We start from the raw sequence: 15,030 nt of genomic DNA on the forward strand, positions 1-15,030 counted from the left end.
TTTGGCTTTTGGTCTTTGCTGTCACAAGTTCTGAAGGTTGAAGGGAAAAGCAATGTCAGGAAGCTGATTGGTTGCACAGAATTTCTAAGACAATCTGAATCTCATATTCAGCTACTTTGCCACAGTGGATTAAGATGATCTAAGGGAGCTTTGTGAGCTCGATAAAAATCAGGAACGCCAGAGAAAAGAGCGCAGGGAGATTTTTACCCTTTTTGTCCTTCCAAGTTAATTGTTAAAGTTATTGTCTCTCTGCAGTGATATTCTGCTCTGCCTGAAACGACAGACGTGTTGTCTATGCATTTCATATCACTGCTCTCAAACACAAACAACACACACATGCACATTTGTTGTTGAACTGATGGGGACTTTCCATTGACTTCTGTTGTTTTTACTCTGAGCTTAACCTCTAAACCAAACCCTCACTCAATCCTTCATGCTTTTTTTGTTTTAATGAAGACTTATCAAAAGACATGTTCTTAATTTAATAAATAACAAATGAGCTTTAGTTTACATCACTGACATGAACATAATTTTCTGCTACAGCATTAGAGGGCGGGACGTTCTCATTCAAGACAGCATTTGATTGGACAGCATTTTAAAATCTGTGTAGTGCAGAACGCAAGTCATCAAGTCCATATTCCAGTAAATTTGAAATGTTTACATGTGCTAAAAGTGCATTTTCTCAGATTTTTGGAGTGTAATAGCATTTAGATGGCCTCAATGCTGACAGATAGGAACTAAAAGCCACAAAAATGTCATTTTAGCCATTTTCCCTCTGGGAACTGTTGGCTTTCAGGTTTTACTATCTGTTTGGGGACATTTGGTCTTCACAATGTGTTATACTATTTTTAGTATTCTAAATATATGCATTAAATATGCAATATATAATGGACTGAATTAATAAGCAGTGCTGCATAAACATTTTTTGGTGTTTACTTTTTTGAGTGCATTAGCTTTTTTTTTGTTACCATCCTTTTTATCAATCGAATCCATATTAGCGTTTCATGTGGTCTTGTTTTGATGGAAAGAGCTTGTCGGTTTGATGCTGCTGCTATTAATTGGTACTGATCCAAAGACGGATTGGAATATTGACGGATGGCCCGCTGAAAGCCACCTGTAATGGTTCATATGCATAGCCTTAGGTAAAGTGACATGTATCAGCGCTGAGAATACACACGGCCCATGGCTACCGATGCCCTCCATTTTTCCTGAAGTGACAGGCTTGTGTCGGGCGGAGGAAGATTATGGTTTTGTGTGGAAGTGGCACGTGTGGTATTAAAGGTGGATAGAAAGAGAAAGCGAGAGATGGACTGCTCGTCCTCTGTCTGTCTGTCAGCGAGCAGTTAAAGGTTACTGTAATCTGAGCTGTGTAACACTCGAGTGGACCCAAGAAAGCTCCCGCAGTTAATAGCACGGGACGATGGCTTAACCCTCCGCCTCATCTGAAGAGAGCAGAGCCGCACTGAGGGACGGCGAGAACCCGAGCCATCTCACAAACATACAGTGTGTCTGTTTGATTTGTGAAATTAGAAAACCTTGTTGTTTGGCTGACAAATATAACTCGGCAGGCCCCAGCTCAGCTAGTATCAGAAGTGGAAACTTTCCAGAAGCCTTTTCCCAAAAGCATTCATTCGGTTGAAGTAAGGTGTCTTTATTCATATTGTTGGCTTTTATTATAAGGCAGATAGTCATTAATTTATAGAATCAACCTGGGAACATGTTTTGTGATCTTATAATAAATTAAATAGTAAATATTAAATATTTAGCCCCGAATCCACCCCTTGGCAAAAATTACTCACATAAAAAAAATAGATTAGTTACAATAAATATTTTTCTAATTTATATACTCTGTGTCTGTATTAATGTATATGTAAAAACTATATATATATATATATATATATATATATATATATATATAGATGTGTGTGTGTGTGTGTGGGTGTGTAATATTTGTAATATTTTAAAATAAATAATATATATTAAATATTACATAATATTAAATGGTGTTGGAAGTGAAGAATTCCAGAAACCTTTTCCTGAAAGCGTTCCAGTCATCCAGCTAAAGTGTCTTTGTTCATATTCTTAGCAAACAGAAGTACATATATATTTATACATGTCTTTAATGTATCAAATTAAATTGTAAAATTGTGTGTGAGTGTATTTGTATTACTTTATAATATTGTAAATTAATATTTATATGTATATATATTATTTATTTATTTATTCATATATTGGTTGAAGTTGCAACTTTCCAGAAGCCTTTTTCCGAAAGCAATCGTTTGGTTGAAGTAAGACCACGTCTTGATTCATATTCTTGGCAGTATGCTTTTATTATAAGGCAGATAGTCATTAATTTACAGAATCAACGCTAGGAACATCTTTTGTGATCTCATATTAAATTTTAGCCCCGAATCCACCCCTTGGCAAAAATTACTCACATCGTTAAAAAATATTTAATTAGGCTGCAGTTTATTGGCGGCTCACGGGGGAGATGGGATTTGCATGAGGCAGGTCGCCTCTCGTGCCGGTGAGGGAGATTGGATGTGAGTGGAGATCACGGGGTCACCGGCTCAGCCAAGGACTCCCATTTTCCAAGGTCAGACAGGTAGAGAGGTGCTCCCCTGGGTCTCTGCTCACACAAGACAGCTCCGATTGGCCCTTAATTATGTCCTACCTTAAAGCCACTGCCGGCTTTTGTTTTTCCAGAGATATCTCTCCTCTCTTGTCCACTACAACAATGGCAGCGCTTTTCGAGGAGCCCTATTATTATTTTATAGACTCGGTAATCAGATGATTTACCGGGAACCCTAATGGATGAGACCGCGTGAGAAGCAGAGGTTAATCATAGTGGTGTCAATCATCGTTTATAGTGAAGTCTGTGCTTGTGGTCCAGTAATACAGCTTTTTCTTGGCTGATATTTCGAAAGCAATGTGGCCTGTGGTCGATGTAATGAATAGTATGAAAAATTATAGATATTATAGATATTAAAAGTTTGCTGAAATTCACATGTATTTTACATAATATTGAATTGTTATGAAGCTTAACACCTACTTTTTCCACAATAAATGTATTTTACTAAATATTTCAATGTCGTTTTACATAATTTATTGTAGTTTTATATTACATATATATTTACAATATTCCTTTATGAAGCTTAATGCCTATTTTTATTTTTATTTTACAGCTTTACATTTTTACAGCTTTTTGAAAATGTTTAAATAAATTGAATATTTTTATAATCAACTTAACTTCAACAACATTTAGCTATGAAGGATCATTGTATAGTTATTTAAAAATATATATTATAATAATTGCAAAAAATGAGTTGTATTACTAAAATACTAGTAAAAAGTATATATTTAAATTTTATTTTTTAAATATTAAATATGATCTGTAATATTTTATAGCAAATATTATATATTACATTTCTAATCTATTTTTCACTAGCATTTTAGTAACATGTTTCTCACATAAAAAAATGGTAATATTACAATGGTAATATAATATAACAAAAGTTTTCTTCTAGTTGAGTGTTTGTGTTATTCAGCCCTGCTGTGCAGGTTTTTTTGGTTCTAGCTCTTGGCTATCCGTGCGGTAGGGTTTGCATAATTTAATTGGGACTATTAGTTCCCAGCTGGAACAAAAACAGAAGGACCAATGATTTGGACCCCACTCGCTCTATCTCAGGGTCCAGACAAGCTCTCGCCGAATTGCTTTATGATTCACAAGCGTTATCAATTGATGGGAATATAACATGAATCATTTATTAAAAGAGTAATTACATGCTATGAAACGTATAATGTTCCATTTAGCACATTTGCGTTAAATGCGTTAATTAATTCTGAACCCCCCAGCCAACATCAGTTTATTTGATTAATACTTTTTTTTTAAAGTCACTGACATTTTGAGGAACTGAAAGGAATTTCTCCCTCCCCTCAAATGTGTTTAATCTGCTTTTCTGTCCCTGAGGATTTTAATGTTTGTGTCTTTTCCAAGTTTGGGCTTTTAATAGTGGCACTGCTTAGAAGACACAAAAATTAGGAATAAATACACACGAGCAAAGAGGTTTTTTTTTTTTTTTTTTTTCATGATCATTCTATTTTACAGTATATTTTTTATAATAATTCATATGTTTTAAATAATTGATTCTATATTTATAGTTATTGCTTCTCTATATTTGACACAAATTATTTTTGGTAAGTTGCACTAAAAATTAACTTCAAAAACTCACTTGTATGCAGTGTGTGCAAAAATCAGAAGCAATTTACAAGCGACTCGAGAGCCAAAGCTGAAAAGCTAGGGGTCGTTTCAGGCATCAGATCTTTGCTATCACACATCAGCACTTGCAACAGCCGTTTCTTCTTAGCAGTGAATCATGATTGTGGATTTGCATGCATGGACGGGGCCAAAATGTTCCTGGACTCCAAACAGGTTAACTGGCAGAGAGCGTGAGGTGAGAGTCGTGGCGGCGTGTGTTTGATGCCAGCGAGTAATTGTGTCATAATGTGAGAGACGAGAGCTGGCAGCTTTCTATTGCCATTTGGAGGGGTTCAGTGACACTTGACATGCCTCTTCAGCTTCACAGAGAAGAGCAAGAGAGAGCGCTGGAGTAAATACAGGGTGCTAATGCTTGCTTTTATGCAGAGACACAGGAATGAGAGGGGGCGGGGCTTGGACAGAAGGGGGCAGGGTGAAGGGGGAGGGGTCAGTGCTTCCAGAGCCACTCAATCATTAAACTCAGGTCTGATTATTTTGTATTTTTTAAAGGGGCAAAATGTGCAGAGTAGAGTCAAATAAACCTCATTTATCAGTATGACTCTGTGTTGAAATTTAAGACCTCATATTTAATACTTCCTTTTCAAACAGTTTAAGAAAGCATAGCAAACTTTAGTTTTGTTTAGTTTGATATGAATTTTGCAATGATGTTTTATAAAATAAAGTGTTATGTGTATTAACTTATAACTAAAGTAAAATATCGTTGATTTATTTAGAATTTTGAAATAAAATTATTGTATGAAATAGAATATATATTTATTAATTTATAAGTACAGTAAAATACAGTTTTTTATACTTGGAATTTTAAATATTTACATTTAAAATATTGTTTAACTTAAAAATAAAGTGAAAATAAAATATTAGATTTATTACATTGAAAATAAAGTAAAATGTAGTTATTTATATGTATGTGCAATTTGTTTTATAAAATAAAATTTATTATTAACTCAAAATAAAAATATAGTTATTTATTTTAATTTGGAAAGTTTTAAACAATTAGAAAAGTGATATGTGACCCTGGAACACAAAAGCAGTCTTAAGTCGCTGGGGTATATTTGTAGCAATAGTCAAAAATACATTGTATGGATCAAAATTATAGAATTTTGTTTTATGCCAAAAATCATTAGGATATTAACTAAAGATCATGTTCCATGAAGATTTGTCATATTACTAGCATAAAAAAATAAAAACGTAATTTTTGATTTGTAATATGCGTTGCAAAGAACTTCATTTGAATGACTTCAAATGAGATTTTCTCAATATTTAGATTTTTTTGTACCCTCAGATTCCAGATTTTCAGATAGTTGTATCTCGGCCAAATATTGGCAGATCCTAATAAACCATACATCAATGGAAAGATTGTTTATTCAGCTTTGGGATGATGAAAATTACACTTGGTTTTGTGGTCTAGGGTCACATATAAACTCTATTTATCAACATAAAAAGTGTCAAATAAAACTGAACAGTTTATCGGGCTTTTACACCATTTCCTAAGCAGTCACAACATAACAAAACACTTGAGCTGGGGTCAGTGGACCTTTGGCTCCGCCTCTAGCTCCGCCCACATGAAAGAGGAAGTTTAGCAAAAGAAGCAGAAAGAAACCGGCCAACATGTGATGAAATTTGACAGCTGGTTATTATAGCTTTGATAGCGCAGAACAGTTAATAGGCGATAGCTGACATTTCTGAAACCTTGCTAATTAAGGGCTTCCTTCTTAAACTCGAGCATAACGTCAGGGTTTTTTTGTTTTTCTTCTCCATTTCCTCTCTCTCTTCATGTTTGTTAAATCAGGTGATTTCATTAATTCATGCCAGTCAGTCTTAATAAGCCAGAGGAAAGGGGTGGTGGGGCTCTTATTGAGTGACCTTCTACAAAATAAGCATGTTGCTGGTGGGCTCCGTCCATGGCCCACTCCAGCGAGCCGTTCCTCATTTACAATGCAAAACCTCCTTCTGTAATCCAAGTGTCCTTTCTGCAATCACAGAGCATAATCTGCTACTCTCTTGTTACAGACAACACTTTACCGCACCGGCCGCCACATGCTGAATATCAGTGCAATATATTTTCTTGGCGCCTTGTTCGCCCATCTTCACATCATGGAGATTAAGGCAAGACGAGAGCTTTGTGCAGACACTTGTGCTGAAAAGTGGCCTCATTCTAATACTGTTAAAACAGTCGCCGGGCCGTGTGCACGAATTATAATGAACACAAAAGGTTTGTCCACTCTCATGTGTAAAAGAGAGATCGCTTTACATTTCATCTTTATATGGAAATAGGTTTTTGAAGCCTTTATTGTAGTGTTCACTTGCTGGGAGGCTGTTATCTATTTATTTATTTTATTTTATTTTACTTTAAAATCAATCTGAAAATCAAAATTGACACTATTTACTTTATTAATATATATTTGTAATCCTATTGTAAATAATTTATTAACTGATGTTTTCCTACTTTTATGGTAATTGAAATGTACTGCTACTGCTGGTACCAATTATCACAAAATGATAACACATCAGCTATTTATTTATTTATTTAAAATGTGTGTTTTACAAAAATTTTACCATAATTTAATTCAATTCCTCCAATATTTTTTTCATGTATTTTTATTGCAGAAAATAAATATGTTTTTTTTTCTTTTTGTGTATTTAATTAAATATTTTAAATTAATGACTTAATAATGGAAAATACATTTGTTTATTTATTGTAATTTAATTCAGTATATTCTGTATATTTTATATATTTATTTCAATAAAAAGAACACTGTGTATATATATATATATATATATATATAGTAGAAAATTATTGTGCAGTTTTTGTGTACTGATCATCATTAAATATATGAGCTTATCTGTAGTGCTGCTGGAAGGTTAAACACAAGATGTGATTTTCTTTTCTTTTTTTAAGTGACTGACTGTTTCTTCTTCTTGTTGGGATTGGACTCCAGTTGTCTGTAAGCCGGTTTAAAACCTCAACCCCATCTCTTTAGTTCTTCAAAAAGAATCCTCAATTCTTTGCTCTACTGGATATAGGCGGAATGTCAGTCTTCCAGAGAAAGATCCAGAAAGTCTTGCTTGGATTGTGCCTGCAGCCTTTTGATGCCCAGGGACAAAAAAAAGAAAAAAAATCAGATGTGCTGTTGGGTTTCTAGTGTGTGAGAGGCCAAACAGTAAGAAATAGACAAAGAGAGCTGGAGAAACAGACAGACAGTTGGTGGTCCTGTTGCACAGTTGTTTTGGTTTATGTTTCCATGGATTTTCTGTGGTTTTTGCTGTTTGTTTTACAGTAAGAGCCCAGTGTAATGTTCTGTTTAAACTGTGGAGGTACACATCAATTCCTTCAGTAAGCAATCTTGTGAATATTAGACACTTGGATACACTGGATTACACATTTATTTACTGACAGTTAAAAATAACTCATGAATAAGTAAGTAATGAATAAGTAACAGGATGCATTACTTTCTGTAAAGTTTTTTCATCATACGCTTTTACAGTGATTTACAGAAGGCACTCACTACAATGTCATTCATTGTAACAATAGCTGACAATCATATAACAAAAAAATCTTGTCAGGTATATTTAGAACAGGAATCATTAGATGACATTAAAAGACTCTTTAAATTAATTTAAAGATCACAGTGCAGCCCCCAAAATTCTAATTAATAGTAATTTTAATTATTTACCAGTCTTTGTCGCTATCCTTCAAACCACTAGGTTTTACCCCTTTGTCCTTAATAGTTTCAAGTATAATATCATTTAGTATGATCACTTATTTAATAAGTACATGACATGACGATGGAACATTATTTCATCCATATTTTGACTTTTTTCACAAAAGCTATTGAAACATTTACTTGCATTTAACATGTAAATAAAACCACTCTTGTAAGTTTAATTTGCAGAAGACGTGTTTGTTTTATTTCGTTTTATTGTTTGTCCACTCCATTAAACTCAAGTCTAAATTTGTGATAAACATTTCCTGGTGTACATTTCCTTACCTGTTGCTTAATGTACCTTCAAAACTGTTCTTGTATAAATAGTAGTAAATAGTATAAACAGTAAATCCTAAATCTACAACACAGCATTGTTCTGTTTTACAGTTCTAGCATCGTTCTGAAATAACCCAAGCCCATCTCTCTTTATTCATTGTTTCTGCTTGGAATAATCATTTGTGAAGCACTAAATTGCTTTGAGGGATAGGACATTAAAGGGATTATTCTCATGTAATCCTCGGGTCCCTGTAGACGTAGAGCTGATCACAGAACAGCGTTACTCAAAACACAATACTATGTTAAGAAAGCACCACAGCTACTTTAACTGCCTGTTGTTGTATTTTTTTCTTGTCATCCCCAGTTAGCAACAGTAAATCCGTTTTTCCCGCCCGCTTAGTAAATGGGCGTGTTTAAAGGTTAGACAAGCACATGCTAATTATTAGATTATTTGGACGAGCTCTCTGTCCCCTAAAGAGCAGAAAGTTGTGTCTCTTCGAGCTGCACGGAGAGAGGCAGAGGAAACCTCTGGAGGGAGGATTGAAGTCGAAATAAAAAAAACACAAGCTAGAGTTACAGAAAAGCACATTAAGCTCACACTATGAAAGATAGCCGGGTTATACTTCATACTAACCTTCATGAATAAATCATTAAAAGACTTTATATAATGCGAAACAGATCATATATGAATTAAAATTTCATGACATTTTTAGCCGCGTGAGTGTACTTTATATGAAATAATGATCTGATGAGAAATTTGCTGAAGCTCACTTGGCAGAATATTACGCTTGCAACACTAAAGTCAAGGGTTTGATTCGCAGGGTACGCACATACTGATGTGGATGCATGATCAGATTTGATAAAAGTGATAAAAATATATAAACATTTAAATAAATATTTTGTATCAGTTTTCAGTTGTAGTAATTTATGTGCTTTTGTTTTTAGTTTTACAGTTTGTTTTTTATTTGAGTTTTAGTAATTTTAGTACTTTGTCAATACAATGTTTTGTTTTATTTGAACTATTTCAGTGAAATGTATTTTAATTGAGTAGTTTTAGTTAAGAGTAACAGCACACGTTCATGTTCTTTTGGACTAATGTGTGTCTCTGGCTGTTGTGTGTGCTGCTGCAGGTAGAGCTGACGGGCAGCAGTGTGTTTGACTACGTTCACCCGGGTGATCATGTGGAGATGGCTGAGCAGCTGGGCATGAAGCTTCCGCCGGGCAGAGGGCTGCTGTCTCAGGGCGGTGGGGCCGAGGACGGGGGCAGCTCTGCCTCCTCTTCCTCTCACTCTGAGACACCTGAGCCAGGTAAGATCATGAGACTATGAGCAGCCTTGCTGGACAGATTAGAACACATGGGTCTAGACGAGGGTTTAGATTTCACTGTGTGCCTTCAACAGGCAACTCTTTTAGATGTTTGATTTTATACTAGTTTAGTATTGTTTATTATTGAAAAAAAATCTTATTTAATATTATTTGGTTCTTTTATTATTTAACTTTTTATTTTTATTTTGACTCCTTAACATTTTTTTTTTTGTTTTTATAATTGATTCCAGTTCACACTCAATGATGAACAACTCCACTTCATGTTGAAGTCCTTGTATATTTAGCTCTTTGTTTTTATTGTATTTTTTATTACTTGATTCTGGAATATTTCATTCTGATATACTCAATGGTAAATATTTCTGCTAGTTCTTGTCATTGGTTTATTACCAAACATTAATACCAACCTTAGTCCTAAAACCTAGTCCTTTTTGTTCCACAAGACTTCTACTTTAATGTCTGGATTCTGTGATTTTTAAATAAACATTAGATGCATAATTTCAGTTACATATAAAAAGAAAATCATCTATTACACTGTTGCTTTGAGTAACGCTTTCATTTAATGATCTTGAAGCTCCAGATTTGGGCTGTATTATTTGATTTGTGTGTTCTTTACTTAGTTATTTATTTCTTTGCTAGTCTGTTTATTTATTGATACCCAAAGCCATGTGTCTTTCTGAGGTCTTTGTTATAGATACATTGCACCAAGCGGTCAATATGATGCTCAGACGCTGTGAGTGGACCTTAGGTTGCCAAAAGTGTCTGTGTGTTAATGGCATGTGACATGATATGTCTGATGAGTGTCTTCTGCTCTGCCCCGAACTCTCGAGGGGCGGCCCGTGTGGCGGCAGCACTGTAACACAGGCTTACCCTGCTCCCGAATTTAATTAGATGAATTGTATAGCAGGGATGAAAAGAGGTGACATTCCTCATTGGAATTCCTTTCAGGGCTCTTATAGACTTTGCCTTCCAAATGTTCCCATTTTCATTGTGTTGTACTGATGATAATTTAAGTATTAGGGGAAAATCCATTTATAAATTAAACAAAATGACTTGATATCCATCAGTCCCCGAGTTCATCAAGCTGTTCAAACATGAGAGAGATTGGCTGGTCGGCCTGGGTCTTCCGAGAGCTTCAGTAATTAGATCTGCCAAGGATTTATTCTTTGCTGATTGGAGCTTTAAATTAATTGAAGTTCCACATTTGTGGTTTTGTCCTTTTCGTGGCGTTTTTTTTTTTTTCCTAGCCAGGCAGAAATTTCACACTGACTCGAAAGTGTGTGTGTGTGTGTATGTGTGTGTGTGTGTTTGAGTGTTAATTTCTTGATGAGAGTGAGCGAGAGGGTCTATAATGGTTAGAGGGCTGGTCTGACACTGAGATTTATTTGTGTATACACAGAATCATTAAAGATGTGCTTTACAACCAGACAAAGGGCACCACGGTCTGTCTTCTAACACCAGAGGTTCTTTTATGAATTATGAGGACCAGAGACAGATACTGTATAAGACGTTTGTGGGGGATTAAAAGTGTGTGTTTAAATCCAGCTGGCAGCATGATGCCATACCTAGACAAAATTGGATTCAAATCAATGATGTTGTCTACATTGTAAACTTGTTGGTATAGATTTGTTGCTAAAAAAATGTTGCATTGTGTCAAGCCCCTAAAGAGGCTTGCTGGTAGATGCAAGGATGCAAGTAGATGGCGGTAGATGCAACATTTAGATTTTTTTAATGTTTTTGCGTTTGCATAACACTTTAGTGTTCCTGTAGCTCAACTGGTAGAGCATTGCGTTAGCAAGCAAGCAAGCGCGCGCAAGGTTGGGGGTTCGATTTCCCGTGAACACATGATAGGTTAAAATTGATAGCCTGAATGCACTGTAAGTCGCTTTGGATAAAAGCGTCTGCTAAATGCCTACATTTTATGTTATCTTGCAAAGCTATTGCATTTCACTCTCAATGTTTTTGTGATGGAAGTAATATGAGGGGGGCGGAAAAACTGTATTTGAGTGCTTTCACAAGTGAACGTGAAGCTGCTTTGGGAAAAGCAATAGTTTTACCAGAGAATGGATTGAAATGTATTGTTTTTTGGGGGGTAATGTAAAACTTTTGTGAATGCAAATGTTTCGTGAGAGAATGCAAATGGTTTAAAAGAGAATGCACATTTTGCAAGAGAATGCTAAGTTTCTTGGGGGAATGCAATACTTTCGCAAGAGAATGGGAATTTTTCGCGAGCAAGCTAAGGTTTCTCGGGGAGCGCAATACTTTTGTGAAGTGTTTTGTAAAAGAGCGCAAAGTTTCTTGGGGAAATGCATTACTTTTTTGGGAAAATTCAAGTGTTTTGTGAGAGAGAATTTAAATATTTTGTGAGCGAGGACAGTTTTTTCTGGAGAACGCAAATGTTTTGGGGTAATGCAGTAGTTTAGTGAAAGGACACAAAAGCATTGAAATATTCAATTTCAATTCAAGTTTATTTCTATAGCGCTTTTTACGACACAAATCATTGCAAAGCAACTTTACAGAAAATTAAGTTTCTACAATATTTAGTAGTAGCTTAGTGCTGACTGTCAGTTTATGTGCATATGATAGGAATTTTCAGAAAGATTAATACAAGACGTAGTCAACCAGACGATGAACACTATTAACAGCAATTATTATATGATTGCATAGTAAGTAGCAATATTTGTTAGTTCTGTATGTTGTTTCAGGGTTGGCATCGTCTGACGTCCTCTGAGTGGTTAGCATCATCTCTTCTCAGGTGTTCTGGATCCAGACTGGAGCTTGTGGAAATCCTAACAAAACAGAGAAAACAGAGAACCAAATAGAGACAATATTAGCGTAGCTGCTTTTCCAACCAAGTAAAATTAATTAGTTTAACCCAAGCTAGAATAAGAATGTGCATTTGATCAGATACAACCGCAGGCACAAATTATGAGATGCATTATTTTGCAATAATATTACCAAGGGGCAACATGTATATTGAAAATAGAAGAGGAACTAGGACAGATCCTTGTGGCACTCCATATTTTACTGGTGATAAATGAGATGACTCCCCATTTAAATAAACAAAATGGCAGCGATCGGACAGAAAGGATCTAAACCATCTTAGAGCCTGCCCTTGAATACCTGTATAGTTTTGTAATCGATCTATGAGTATGTTATGATCTATGGTGTTGAACGCAGCACTAAGATCAAGTAAAACTAGTAATGGGATGCAGCCTTGATCTGATGCAAGAAGCAAGTCATTTTTAATTTGAAATATATTTTTTCCTCCCATCTAATATTATAAGTGTAGTATTATTTTACTAGTGAAGATGATTCTCTTTGGCATGAAAATGGCTGGTTAGCTAGTCAGCACAGGACATCGCCCCTGCTGGTAGATAAGGCAACTACATCATCTAGAAACAAAAAATGTTTTTTAATTAACATTTTTTGTTGTTGCAAACATTCCATTATATTATTGTAAATGTTTTGCCAGTCATATTCCTTTTCTGCTTCTTGACTTTTATATTTACCTGTCTGCTGTCTCTGGCATCATATCTGTGTGCCAGCCACGCTACTGTCATTAAGATGAATGGAAATGATAATATTTATCTTTCTGCAGGTATAATAGCCCTCCTTGGGACACAAAATCTCTCTCTTGTGCTCTTTTTTTCTTTCTGTCTGAATGAACGGCAGGCTGATCAGTGTTTAAGGTGGAGTCAAGCGTTTCACCTCCCTCGCATGTGTGTCCTGCCTCTACACTTGTTTTTTCCTCCTCTTTCTGCCTATGATGTCACTCGTTTCATCTGCTCAACCTGGAGAGTAAATTGTGTTATCAATAGCCTATTTTAAATATCTGGCAGTACAGAGGGGAGAGCGAGTTTTCCCCTCATCATTGGCTCCATCTCTCTCTCTCTCAAGGGCATGACACACCAGCAATAAAGCGGTAAAGTCGGCTGTATTTTTCTTGAAGATCATAATTCTGCTGTTTGTCAACAAGAGGCTTTTGATGAGCTTGAAAAGCAGCCCCCCGTTTGTGCATTAATAAAAGAAAACGATTCAAGCTTCATTTGCAATGAGATGAATTTGGAAACAGATGCCTGTGACATCTGTCCAATCAGCTCTGGCACAGAGAACACATCACTCGCCGCACTGCTTTTAGTTACAGTTCCTTTAACCTATTCATTCCTTTTAAAGGAGCGATTCATTCAGCATTAGATGTTCATCCAATGGCTAACAAAGGAGAAATCTTTCAAATTGGAGGCCTGCATTCTTCACTTCATTTCAGAAAGTCTTTGTTCAATATGTTTTATTTATTTTGAAAATTATTACTACTAGTTTTTGCAGTAGTAGTGTTGGGAAAGCATATATATATATATATATCTATATATATAGATATATATAGTGTATATATATATATACAGTATATATATATATATATATATATATATATATATACAGTACAGACCAAAGGTTTGGACACACCTTCTCATTCAAAGAGTTTTCTTTATTTTCATGACTTTGAAAATTGTAGATTCACACTGAAGGCATCAAAACTATGAATTAACACATGTGGAATTATATCTGGAATTATATACATAACAAAAAAGTGTGAAACAACTGAAAATATGTCATATTGTAGGTTCTTCAAAGTAGCCACCTTTTGCTTTGATTACTGCTTTGCACACTCTTGGCATTCTCTTGATGAGCTTCAAGAGGTAGTCACCTGAAATGGTCTTCCAACTCTTGAAGGAGTTCCCCGAGAGATGCTTAGCACTTGTTGGCCCTTCTGTCTGCGGTCCAGCTCACCCCTAAACCATCTCGATTGGGTTCAGGTCTGGTGACTGTGGAGGCCAGGTCATCTGGTGCAGCACCGCATCACTCTCCTTCTTGGTCAAATAGCCCTTGATGCCTTCAGTGTGACTCTACAATTTTCATAGTCATGAAAATAAAGAAAACTCTTTGAATGAGAAGGTGTGTCCAAACTTTTGGTCTGTACTGTATATATATTACATTTATTTACATTTATATCATTTGTTGTATTTTAATTTTAATTTAATTTGTTTTTAAATTATTTTTTAGTAGTAGTGTTTTATGTTATATAAATTATATAAAACGAATTTTAGGTATTTTATATAATTTCTATAGTTATGATCACAATCAAACCTGAACTTAATAATTAAATTTAAACAGCAATAAATATTACTTTTTTAGATTAGAGCTACAAAAAAACACTAGGAATTATTTATCATTTGAATCAGTGATTCTACTCTGTTAAGATAGTTCACAGATATTATTTATTTGAATCTAAAGATACGCACTGTGTACATTAAATATAGAATAGTAAAGAAAATTGTATACAGCTCAGCTGATATATGGTCTTAGGCTACGTTCACACTGCAGGGCTTAATGCTCAATTCCGATTTTTTGAAAATATTCTATTTTTTTGCAAGGCTGTTCACATTTCCA

The 15,030-nt window shown here is 35.0% G+C and overlaps 1 protein-coding gene across 4 annotated transcripts in view; it reads left to right on the forward strand.

Moving 5' to 3' along the window:
• Window positions 1–15,030, forward strand: part of LOC132112450 (neuronal PAS domain-containing protein 3) — a 312,773-nt gene that overhangs the window by 252,135 nt on the left and 45,608 nt on the right. For all 4 annotated transcript variants that reach the window (XM_059519926.1, XM_059519927.1, XM_059519929.1 and 1 more), the window contains one exon: window positions 9,390–9,567. In XM_059519926.1, coding sequence (XP_059375909.1) covers window positions 9,390–9,567 — 178 coding nt within the window. The remainder of the gene's footprint in view (window positions 1–9,389; window positions 9,568–15,030) is intronic.

This window comes from Carassius carassius, chromosome 32 (genome assembly GCF_963082965.1).
Source record: "Carassius carassius chromosome 32, fCarCar2.1, whole genome shotgun sequence".
NCBI lineage: Eukaryota > Metazoa > Chordata > Actinopteri > Cypriniformes > Cyprinidae > Carassius > Carassius carassius.